At 36.7% G+C, this 13,043-nt stretch overlaps 1 protein-coding gene across 13 annotated transcripts in view; it reads left to right on the forward strand.

Moving 5' to 3' along the window:
• Mycbp2 (MYC binding protein 2) overlaps nucleotides 1-13,043 on the forward strand; it is a 237,284-nt gene that overhangs the window by 125,756 nt on the left and 98,485 nt on the right. For all 13 annotated transcript variants that reach the window (XM_057786001.1, XM_057786003.1, XM_057786002.1 and 10 more), the window contains 5 exons: nucleotides 606-737; nucleotides 4,041-4,219; nucleotides 6,028-6,170; nucleotides 7,559-7,659; nucleotides 8,276-8,494. In XM_057786001.1, the coding sequence (XP_057641984.1) occupies nucleotides 606-737; nucleotides 4,041-4,219; nucleotides 6,028-6,170; nucleotides 7,559-7,659; nucleotides 8,276-8,494 (774 nt within the window). The remainder of the gene's footprint in view (nucleotides 1-605; nucleotides 738-4,040; nucleotides 4,220-6,027; nucleotides 6,171-7,558; nucleotides 7,660-8,275; nucleotides 8,495-13,043) is intronic.

A 13,043-nucleotide genomic window follows, 5' to 3' on the forward strand; every position in this document is an offset into this window, starting at 1 on the left:
ATGATCAAAATTATTTTAAGTGCTTGAGTTTTTTACAAAGTTTAATAATGAGACAAAAACATGAAAATAAGTTTCTTGTAATTAGCATCTGTTTAACTGATTCTTTTGAACAATTAATTTTAATTAACATGTACTTAATAAGACAGTATGTGTAGTGTCTCATGAAGATACTCAAACACTTGCAAGACCTAAGAGAATACTGGTCAATTTATGTTTTAATCTCTTCAGTAAATAAATTTCAATAGCTTAGAGTAGCAAAATCTTTCTTTAGAACATATAAAGAAATGCTAATAACTAATATCAGTTTTTTATACATTTATTTGTGTATGTGAGTGTGTGGGCACACATGCATCCATATGCTAAGGTGCATATGTGCAAACCAGAGATCAACTTGTTGGAGCTAGTTCTCCCCACCTTGTGGGGATTATCAGAGATCAAACTCAGGTTGTCAGACTTGCGGTCAAGTTAACTACTGAGCCGTCCATGACTAATTTTATATACAAGCCAATAAACTAACTACCTAGAGACAATAATGGATTATAATAAGAATTGTTCCTGCAATAAAGTTAAACATCTTGTGCATTTTGTTTTTATGTATTCATTAGAGTGAACATGCAGGAGATTCAACTCATTCTCACAGATGGACATCTCTAGAATTAGTTAAAGGAACTTATACAACAGATGATTCACCCAGTGACATAGCTGAGATCAGACTGGACAAAGTTGTTCCTTTAAAGGTAATTTCAACCCGATGCTTCTTTTTGAGCTAAGAGGTAATATTATGCAGTTAAAACTAGTGAAAAGTGGACTGGAGAGATGGCTCAATGATGAAATGTGTGGACTGCTCTTGCAGGGGATGTGAGTTTGAATCCCATGTTTGTAGCTCACAGGTACTGCTAAATTCAGTTCCAAGGCACCCAGCGTCCTCTTCTGACCTCTTCAGGCATCTGCACTCATGTGCATGTACTGCCACATATTTCACAGTGTTAACTATGTCTTTTGCTAAGTTATCTGTTATATACTACTTCAACTACTTATGCATTCGCCTACTACAATGTATTATTTGTGATACTGTACTATGTTATACTCTGGTTTTGCACATATCCAATTTCTGGTATACTAGGAAGAATCACTAGCTTTAGAGTTAGGGTAAGAAATACTTAACTTTTTTTTTTATTCATGTTACATACCAACCACAGTTCCCCCCCCCATCTTCTTGCTCCCCACACATGCCCCCCAAATCCACACCCACCAAGTCCTCAGAAAGGGTAAGGCTTCCCAGTTGAGGCAGAATTAAGCCTCTCCCTGCACCTGTATCAAGGCTGAGCAAGGCATTCTACTATAGGGAATAGACTCCAGAAAACTAGCTCATGCACCAGGGATAGATCCTGGTCCGACAGCCAGGGGCCCCTCAAACAAAAAAATGTATGTAACTGTTACCCACATGGAGACGACCTAGTTCAGTCCTGTGCAGGCTTCACAGCTCTCAGTCTAGAGTCCGTAAATTCCCGCAAGTTCGGATCAGCTGTCTCTGGATTTCCCTGTCATGATCTTGACCTCCTCCCCCTTGCTCATATAATCCTTCAGACTTAACTCTTTTAAAGGATAAATACAGTATAAGTAGGAAAGATGCAGAGTAGTATTTATTCATTTTCAATACATTCATTCTCTGATGTCAAATTTCTTAAGTCTGGCATGTTATCATTTTAGTACTTTTGGTGAGTAAGTCAGCATATATACTGCAGTGTTATACTGACTAAGTAATGACAGCAGAGAATATGCTTTCGTGTATGGTATAGTATTAAAACTGATTAGGTATTAGCCTTCATCTTTCCAATTTATACTGCGCCAGAAATGCTTCAAAGAGAAGATGTGATCTTAAAAGTTAATATTAATGGGGCCATAAAGGTAGCTCAGCAGTAAACACCATAGTGGATTCAGGTTCTGTTCCCAGCATCCACGTGATGGCTCAGAATCATCTATTACTCTAGTTTGGGGTTTCTGATGAACTTTTTGAACTATACAAGCGCCAGGGATGCACGTGGTACACATACATGCATATATGTTGATAAAACACATATACACATAACATAAAATAAATAAATATACAGAAAAGAGTATTAAGATTTTTCCCTTATATTAATTTTATAAATACAAGAATTTATAAAATTAGATTAAAAGTAGGAAAAGTAGATAAATTATATTAAAGAAATATTAATGTTAAAGTAATATTAAGTTATGCCTGATTTAAGTGAATAAATATCACTTTGGAATAGAATTTAAAGTATAAAGGAGACTCATTAGAGACTTTATCAAAAATAGCTTTGATGGCTGATGCACTACATCAGTGGTTAAGAACATATAATATTCTTGTACAGGACTGGAGTTTAGTTCCCAACACCCACATCAGGCGGCTTATTTATCATCTGTAACTCCAGCACCAAAAGATCTTATTTGATCTTCTGTCTGCCACAGCATTACATTCACACACATACATGCACTCACACATGCACATATGCCCGCACATAAAATAGATTTTTTTTTTCTAGACAGGTTTCTCTATGTATCTCTGGCTCTCCCGGAATTCACTCTGTAGACCAGACTGTCTTCCAGCTTACAGAGATCCTCCTACCTCTGCCTCTAGGAGTGCTGGAATTAAAGGTGTGCCCCATCATTGCCTGGCCCACAAAATAGGTCTTAAAAAAACAGCTTTTGTCTTAGTCCAGGTTTTTATTGCTGTGATAAACACCATGGTGAAAGCAACTGGGGGAGGAACGGGTTTATTTGACTTACACTCCCATATGTTGTCCTTCACTGAAGGAAGTCAGGACAGGAACTCAAGCGGGGCAGGAACCTGGAGGCAGAAGCTGATGTAAAGACCATGAAGTAGTACTTGTTGGCTTGTTCTCATGACTTGCTCAGCCTGCTCTCTTATAGAACCGAGGACCACCAGCCCAGGGCTAGCCCCTCCCTCATCAGTCTGTAAGAAATGCCCTACAGGCATGCCTGCACCCTAATCTTATGGAAGCATATTCTCAAGCAAGGTTCCCTCTCAGGTGACTACAACTTGTGTACAGTTAGAATAAAAATTCCACTGCAAATATGAAAAAAAAAACTTCATAAAGCATGAGTATCTGTAACTCTGTTTTCCTACATACCATATTCTGAACAGTTTTGCATGATTTTTTTCCTGTGTTTGTGTGCATATTTTTGTCTCTGAGTAAATTTCTCCCCAAATAAAAATAGACTCAATTATTTTTTGCATATTTAGAATTATTTTAAGAACTTAAACTCATGGAGAAAGTATTATCTTATAGTAGTATTTATGACTATCTTAGTCAGTGTTCTTTTGCTGTAAAAACACCATGACCAAGACAGCTCTTATAAAGGAAAGCATTGGGCCTAGCTTACAGTTTCAGAGGTTTAGTCCGTTATCACTATAGCAGGAAGAATGGTGGAGTAGAGGCAGACATGGTGCTGGAGAAGGAGCTGAGAGTTCCATTTGATCTATAGGCAACAGGAAGTGAACTGTGTCACTGAGTATAGCTTGAGCATAGAAGACCTACTTTCACTGTGACAAGGCCACACCTACTCCAACAAAGCCACACCTCCTAATAGTGCCACTCCCTATGGGGGCCATTTTCTTTCAAACCGTGACATTGACTAATATTTGATGTTTGTAATTAAGCACAGGAACTACCCGTATTTGATGATCATCTGCTAGTCTCACTGCTTACTAGCTATGTTACTTTGTGCAAGTTAATTTACAATTGGACCTCAAATTCTTCTTTGGCAAGTACCTACTGAGGACACTGGAGATAATTCAGTTAGATCATATAAAGTATTTAGGGCAGCTTCTGTTACTCAAAATGTATTCAGTTAGAATTAACTATTAGATTCATTAAAAATTCATTTAATGAAATCATTTATAATAACCACAAAGTTTCAGTATATTTGAATAGTTTACTGCTAGAGTTCTTTCTCTATCCTCTCCTTATATTATAAGCAGATATATTATTCCTTATATTTCCATCATGAAGGAAAACGTTAAGTATGCTGTGCGCTTGAGGAACTATGGCAGTCGTACAGCCAATGGAGATGGAGGAATGACCACCGTGCAGTGCCCAGATGGAGTGACTTTTACCTTCAGCACATGTAGTTTGAGCAGTAATGGCACAAACCAAACCAGAGGGCAGATCCCACAGATACTGTACTATAGGTGGGTGTTCTTAGAGTTAGAAATGAAATGTGCTAAAGTGGTGTGTGACATTTGCTGTTGTATAAAACATGCCAAGTTGATAATGAAACTAAATTACATAATTTATCTTCCTAGCATATACTTAGTCAAATTCCTGTGAAGAGTCTTCATTTTAAAATGTAAATTCAGTGTTAACTATAAAATGCTTTTAAATGCTTTTAAAATGCTTTTAAATGTTCGTTATTCTTTTAATATCATTGAAGCTTTGGGCTTTTTTGCTTTTATACTGGCATAAATGTTGTTTATATTTTATTTTATTTTATTTTATTTTTGATTTTCAAGACAGGGTTTCTCTGTAGCTTTTGGTTCCTGTCTTGGAACTAGCTCTTCTAGACCAGGCTGGCCTTGAACTCACAGAGATCCGCCTGCCTCTGCCTCCCGAGTGCTGGGATTAAAGGCGTGCGCCACCACCGCCCGGCTATATTTTAATTTGATTGTGCTTTAAAATACAAGTAGAATTTACTCATTTCTTTTCATGAATATTTAACCTAAGTCGAGGTAGTAGCATTGACTTCGTTCTTTTATCCAGTCTGAAGAAATAGTTTTATATTTAAAGATCTTTTACCTGCTCAGGTTAGCCTGTGGGACTCACACAATACAATAGTATGGTTTTCTTATATTATTTTAGCAAACTATTTAGTAGATAAATGGTGGAAAACAGAAAACTATAATCCTTGGGCAAAAAAAAAATACACATAACTCATTATGTCTGGGTTTTTTTGTATAATACCATACCTATAGTCCTAGTGCCATTAACCACCTTTGTCCTCAACCTAACTTTGATTCAGTTCACTGATGCTGCATATCTACTGCTTCCTGTGGTTGCCTTGGCTAGCTGCACAGTAGGCACTTTTCCTGTCTCTGTTTCACAGAAGAGGGAACTGAGCCATTGAGTGGTAAACATCTTTCTCAAGTCACATTTATAGTAACTTATGATAAAGGGATTTTTACATAGAAAGTTGGACTCCAGTTAAGACACCATTAAGTCACCATACCAATTATCCTCCTTAAAGATGCTTTCTGTGGTTGGCTAATAGATGTTGTAGGTTTAATGTGTCCTTAGTAGTCACACAGTTATAACCAAACTCCTGGTCGTTCTAGATGCCTTTCTTTTGCATCTAGTTTGATAGTTCCTGACAGCCAAATGCTCTGCATCTGACTTTTCTATCATTCCCGTGTTGCGACTGCTGATCACCAACCCCTTTACTTGTAAAATACTAGTATCACAGCCTCTCCGTGTTGTTCTAAACAGTACCACCTGTTATCTGATAAAAACAAAAATATCCGCACTGTACCCTGCTCAATTCTCTCTTGATTCTTTTTTTTTGATGAAATATGAATTTGTTACTGTGGCCTCTTCACTCTATATGATCTGACCCACATCTACCATTCCTTCAGGTTTTACTCTTTCCCCTCCATTGTAATGATACTTGTCTGCATTGTCTTCTTTAAATTCAGTACCTGGTTCCCTTCATCCTGATACTTTCCTCTCATATCTTTTGTGGCCCCTTCAGAATTTATCTTTAAACATAACTCGGGCCTTTGTAAATATTAGTTCACCAAAGGTTCATTTAATCTAACAGCCTTTACTGTATACTCCTCTGCTTTGTTTTTGTTCAAAGTCTTTATAATTTCATAAATGAGCATAATTACACATATATGTCTTAACTGTAATTGGTTTTTACTTCAAGTTTATTGAGAAGCTCTGATCTGAATATAATTCCTAAAATTACCAGTGCAAATTATTTTCATGTTTATTCATGTCACAGGAGTGAATTTGACGGAGATTTACAATCCCAACTTCTAAGTAAAGCCAATGAGGAAGATAAAAACTGTAGCAGAGCTCTCTCTGTGGTAAGCACTGTTGTTCGAGCTGCTAAGGATCTGTTGCACAGAGCCCTTGCTGTGGATGGTAAGACTGTCCTTTTCCTTCTTTATAGTCATGGTTTAGAGCCTGGAGTTCTTCCCTTGTGCATAGTTAGTTAAGGAGAGCCACCTTGTAGAATCCCATCTATACAAGTATTGATTTTGGATCATTCACACACTTCATACTTAGAGGAAGGTTTTGTTTTGTTTTGTTTTGTTTACAGTGATCTAAACAAATTACCTGATGTTTTTAGTTTTTTAGTTCATGTAATAAAAGAAAATCCCATCTAATTAAATTGGGTTTCTTGGCTTTATTCCTGGTTAGTAGTGTAATTTTTTTTTCTTTCTGTGTATCCTGTTACTGTTAATTATCACTGTTCACCGAAATGTCTGGATAACCCTGCCCATCTCCTCAGACCCACTTTTCTAAATTAAGCCCTGGGTCTGTTTCTTCACCGGAAACTCCAGTTGGTATTTTCCTCTTTCTCTGTTCTCCAGTACCTAGTTCAGGCTGCCATAGTGCAACCTCACATGCACTTTGTCTTGGATGGAAATGTCCACATAATCTCATTGCTGCCTTTCTCCTTTTACCTACCTCTTGGTATCTGGGCCTCCTCTGTCATGTCAAAAGAATTGTTAGTGCCAAATATTGAGTGTCATCCTTTCCCCTAAAAATTTGGTCGATCCCATATGTTTAGGCTGTGTTAAAGTATTTTCTGAATATATGTCATTTATTCTTATGCAGCAGATGTAGAAGGCCAAATAGTGGAGGATAGTTGTCCTGTAATGTCAGTGTCTAGGCTTATGGGAGGATAGCTGTCCTGTAATGTCAGTGTCTAGGCTTATGGGAGGATAGTTGTCCTGTAATGTCAGTGTCTAGGCTTAGCCCATCTTTTAAGCCTCATGTTCATGGAAAAATGGCTATCAGCAAAGTTCTTCATGAAAAAATAGAAGTCATAATAGCTCAGTCACAACAAATGCTTCCTGGAATGTTTATATGCACAGACATTGTTCTAAGTGTTTTATGTATGTGTTGACTCATTTAACCCTAACAGCACTCAGGGAAGAAATGTTGTTATCTTGCTTTTCAGATTAAATAATTTGCCTAGTGTCACTCATATAGCTGTGTTTAAAATCACTGCCTGAGGTTCTACTCCTTGCTCTAGCGTTATATATATATATTTATTAAGAATTTATTATAAGATATACAATCACTGTGTGCCTTGGTTTTATCCTCTAAAATGTGGGAAGTATCTATTTTAAGATTGAGATAACACGTGGTAGTAAATCCTTTACAATAAATTGAACCAGTCCTTTATAAGCATGTAGTTAATGTCAACCGTAACTTTCTAAACTAACAGGGTATAGGTTAGTTTAGCATGTGTACAGTATAACAAAACCACCGTCTAACTATAGTTTTAATGCTTTTTTTAGCTGATGACATTCCAGAACTGCTTAGCTCTTCCAGTCTGTTTTCCATGCTGCTTCCCCTTATTATAGCCTACATAGGACCAGTAGCTGCTGCTATTCCCAAGGTGTGTAATTAAATTCTATGACTTTGATCTCTTACCATTTATATCTTTTCACAGATTTTATATCTTCCCTTTAAAGATATAGTGAGCGTTAAGGCACTAGGGTTATAGATAACAGATAAAATACCTCACGTGATAGAAGTTGTTAGTTAAGCCTCTTTGTTCCCAGCATTGCTTATTAGTGTACTGGCATACTGATTTCACACTTGAAGATCCATTTTATAAATATGATATATAAAGAAACATTAACTTACCTGCTTATTTTAAAGTTTCTGAGTTTGATTCCAATTCTCCACCTTAAATAAAAATAACAAGAGAAAAGGAGTGTTTTACAGTAGTAAGATAAGACATGAAGAAAGTTATAAACTGTTGAGTCTCTGACATATTTAAATATTGAGGAAAGCTATTTATTTTAGACTACAAAAACTTTTAAGATATGGATTATTTTAATATAATAACTAAGATAAAATTCTTACCCATTAAAAACATTTTTGTTTAAAAATATAGACACTCTATATGGAAGTTGTTACTGATAAGGGTTACCAGCAATTAGAATAGTTCATTATTAAAATGAATTTCACATTTATTTAATCATGTATTTTTTTTTTATGTCTACTAGGTTGCTGTAGAAGTTTTTGGCCTTGTCCAGCAATTGCTTCCTTCAGTTGCCATTTTGAATCAGAAGTATGCACCCCCTGCGTTCAACCCCAATCAGTCAACTGATAGCACGACTGGAAACCAACCTGAACAAGGCCTCTCGGCTTGTACCACCTCTAATCACTATGCTGTCGTTGAGAGTGAGCATCCATACAAGCCTGCCTGTGTGACGCACTACAAGGTGAGCGCCATTCTCAGCAAAATTCAAACCCAACCTTAATCTGAGATTCTCTAATGATATCAGAAAGAGCATTTTGCACATCTTTACAAATGTCATTTCTTTTATAGTACTTAAGTATAAAGAATCCACAGATAAATAGGAACTATTAGACCAAAGAATGTCTGAAGACAGAACTTCTCTCCCTTTTATTTAAGATATATTCTTTTCTCATACATTATATCCTGTTTATAGTTTCCCCTCCCTCCCTCTATTCCTTCCAGTTCTTTCCCACCTACCCTCCCTAAGGATCCACTCCCTTTCTGTCTCTCATCAGAAAGAACTGGCTTCTTGGAGATAACAACCATACATGACAAAATAAAATATAATAAGATGAAGCAAAAACTATAACATCAAAAGTTGGGCCAGGCAACCCAACAGAAGGAAAAGAACCCCAGGAGAAGGCACAAGAGTCAGAGGCTTATATTTGTAACAGTATTAACCTGAAAGCTATGGTGTATATGCAAAGGGCCTGCTGTAGACTTCTGTTGACCCCATTGTTGTTTCAGTCTCTGTGGGCTCATATGCTCTTTGCTCAGTTTATTTAGAGGACCTTGTTCTGGTGTCTTCCGTCCCTGCTGGCTCTTAGACTGTTTCCACCTCCTCTTCCACAGTGTTCCCTTAGCCCTCGGGAGGGATTTGATGGAGGCATCCCATTTAGAGCTATGTGTTCCAATGTCTCTCTCTCTCCGTATGATGTCTGGCTGTGGGTCTTTGTATTCCCATCTGGTGCGAAAGGAAGTTTCTCTGATGATGAATGAATATTACACAGGTCTATGAGTATAGCAGAATGTCATCAGGAGTCATTTTATTGTTACTTTCTTTTTTAAGATCAGTAGTTTTATCTTAGGTCTGTGGGCTCTCTAGGAAGACAGAACTTTACCTTACAGATTTTATACTTTGATAGGTTTTTGAGAGTTGTTTACAAAATAACAGCATTGCAGTATTGTTGTAATGTGTGCGGCAGGGCTGTGTCCCAGGCACCCAGCCGCCCGCATGGCTAGCTTATGCCCCGAAATAATTACACGGAAACTGTATTCTTTTAAACACTGCCTGGCCCATTAGTTTCAGCCTCTTATTGGCTAGCTCTTACATATTGATCTAACCCATTTTTAATATTCTGTGTAGCACAATGAGCTGGCTTACCAGGAAAGATCTTAACCTGCGTCAGTCTGGAGTAGGAGAATCATGGAGATTCATTCACTGGGCTTCTTTCTCCCAGCATTCTGTTCTGTTTACTCCACCCACCTAAGGGTTGACCTATCAAATGGACCTAGGCAGTTTCTTTATTAATTAACCAATGAAAGCAACAGATTAGAAAGAAATCACTCCCACATCATTTCCCCTTTTTCTGTTTAAACAAAAAAGAAAGACTTTAACATAGTAAAATTACATATAACAAAAAGTTATCAAGCAAGAATTACAGTTATAATATTTATATTTATTTTATCTTTTATCATAACTAAGGAAAACTATAACTATCTATTTATTCTTTAACTCCATCAAAGACTCCAGGAGGATATAATATTACCTAAGTAAACAAGAGATCCAAAACTCTAGAAATGACAGAGACATCTCACTGCCTGGATAGTCACCCAAAGTTCTTTTGTACTGTTGGGGCATCCATCTTTAGCCTTCAGGCCCATAGTATCCAACAGACATTTTCATCAAGCAGGAAATTCCAAAAACAGTTTAGTCACTTTTTGCTGTGTCCTGCAGAATGTCTCGCAGACTCTTTTATGAGTTAGGAACCCCGAAAAACCATCTCACCTTTAGACAAGTTCAGCAGTCCTCTTTCTGCGGGTTCTCTGTGTCCAGTTTATGCAACAGTCCAGGCAAGAGCAGTTTCTTGCCCAAATGGCTGTCAAACTCCTTAAGGAGCCTCTTCGGTGCCCATCTTCCTCTTGAAGTAGATTGGTGCTGCCAGGAGCAGACGTGTCTCATTATCATGAAAAGCCCTAAGTTATTAAAACATTAAATGCCATGTTCTGTAGTCTTTGAAAGATATGAAGAATGTCTAATTGAAATATATCTCTATATATCTAGAAAATCTAACGTGACTACAAGCTTGACTATTATTTATGATTATCCATTAGCAACCTATATTTCCTAATTATACATTACATTTTTAAATGAACTACACAATCACAATACCTTAATCAAGATCAGAAATACATATACATATAACAAAATTGACCTTAAAATCTATACCAATGCAAATTATTCATATCTATATCATATCCCCCTTTAAATGTAAAAGAACTATGTGGAGTTTATTAGCATGCTGGGTGCCACTCTGTTGTAATATGTGCAGCAGGGCTGCGTCCCAGGCACCCAGCTGCCCGCATGGCTAGCTTATGCCCCGAAATAATTACACGGAAACTGTATTCTTTTAAACACTGCCTGGCCCATTAGTTTCAGCCTCTTATTGGCTAACTCTTACATATTGATCTAACCCATTTTTAATATTCTGTGTAGCACAATGAGCTGGCTTACCAGGAAAGATCTTAACCTGCGTCAGTCTGGAGTAGGAAAATCATGGCGACTCACTCACTGGGCTTCTTTCTCCCAGCATTCTGTTCTGTTTACTCCACCCACCTAAGGGTTGGCCTATCAAATGGGCCTAGGCAGTTTCTTTATTAATTAACCAATAAAAACAACAGATTAAAAAATCACTCCCACATCACAGTATATAATGCTAAACTCTGTGCTTTATATTATAATTATAGTGAATATAAATCTTAAAATTTGTAAACAGTATTTTTATATGTGGGCATGTTTATTCATGGATAAAGAGACCAGAAGGCAGCCTCCAAGTTATTTCTTAAGCACTACTACATTGTTTTTGAAACAAGATCTCTCACAGAAATAGAACTTGCTAAGTGCACTAGCCTGGCTGTCCAGCAAGCCCCAATGATCTTCTTTTCTTCACCTCCCAAACCCTGGAATTAAAGCTTGTACCACCATGCCCGGCATTTGTTTATGTTGTTTGACATAGGTCCTGGAGACCACATTCTAGTCCTCAAACTCTTTACAGACAGAACTATCTCCCTAGCCTTTAAATTATACTTTGTAAAACTTGCATTATTGGTACTACAATATAAACTCTGAAAATTGAAAATAGTTAACTTAGAATATTATATAAAAAATAAAAGTGAAGTAGTGGCCTGCAGACATAGTGCTAGAGAGGTAGTTGAGAGTTCTACATCGTGATTAGCAGGCAGCAGGAAGAATGGGACACTGGGCAAGGTGACCCCAAAGGCCACCCCCAGTGACACACTTTCTCCAAGGGCCAAACCTCCTAAGCCCTCTCAAGCAGCACCAGTCCTTGATGACCAAACATTCAAATATATGAGCCTATGGGGACCATTCTTGTCTAAAGCACCACATGGTTAGAGCACTAAAATAAATCAAGTAAGAAAACAAACTTTACTGACATACACATCCAGGTGCACTAGAGTACTTTAGTTAAGAGACAGTTCAAGTGAAAGGACTTTTGGAGAAAAACCAATTTCTGGTTCTTTCCTCTGTCCTCTCATCTCATTTGTGGACACAAAATGACACTTTGTATCATTTAAAGTGTATTATTTGGTTCATTCAGTTGGAAATATGCTCATATTACAATACAAAAATAAATTCCAATATCCTAGCTTCAATACAGAGTTAGTGCGATCGTCACACATTTTACGGCATACAGTCATAGTTTCAATATAGTGTCTTGCTTTTGCTTTCTCATCCATCCCTTCTCCTTCCTGCCACATTTTGAGCATAAGTATTTGGCAGCTTATATACAATCTTTCTGTTTGTTTTCCATGCTTTTATTTACATTAATTGGTATCCTTCAAAAACATAGATTATATATAGTTCTGATAAGTAGAAAATAAAGTGGTACTTTATTCTGTAAAAAATAAAATAAAATAAAAGTGAAATATTTTAAAATTTAAAGTTTATATTCAAACCCTTTTAATAAATAAATGAGAGCAAATCATGTTTTTTTCAATTGATTTTGTTCTTGCAAAACATTCATTTTGGTCTAGAAATAGGAGATACCCAATAGTAGACAAGATAATGCAGTAGCCTACTTACTCATCTCCTGGTTCAAGTCTTTAAACCCTTAATCAAACCGTTTCATTTGTTTTCTACTTCATTCCTTTCCTTTTATATTATCGCAAAACAATTCATGTTATTTTCTTCTGTATTTCTCTAATGTAAGAACCCTCTAAAATAACTATAGTGATATAACACTGAAAGTGAGCAATTTCTTAATATTATAAAATATGCATATTTTATGTGTTTGTTTGAATTTGAATTCACATAAATGAATATATTTGGGATTGTTTACTTCTCTAGTACCTCCCCCCAACTTTTTTTGTTTTATGAGACATGTTAAATCCCTGTAAAAATATTCATCCCCTTCCATCTCTGTCGTTTGGTTTCCTCAACTTTCGTTTATTGAGGAAACTGACCCCATATTTCAGCCTGGTGTGAGTTTTCACTTTACCATACTAAGACT

Source organism: Chionomys nivalis, chromosome 12 (assembly GCF_950005125.1).
Source record: "Chionomys nivalis chromosome 12, mChiNiv1.1, whole genome shotgun sequence".
Lineage (NCBI taxonomy): Eukaryota > Metazoa > Chordata > Mammalia > Rodentia > Cricetidae > Chionomys > Chionomys nivalis.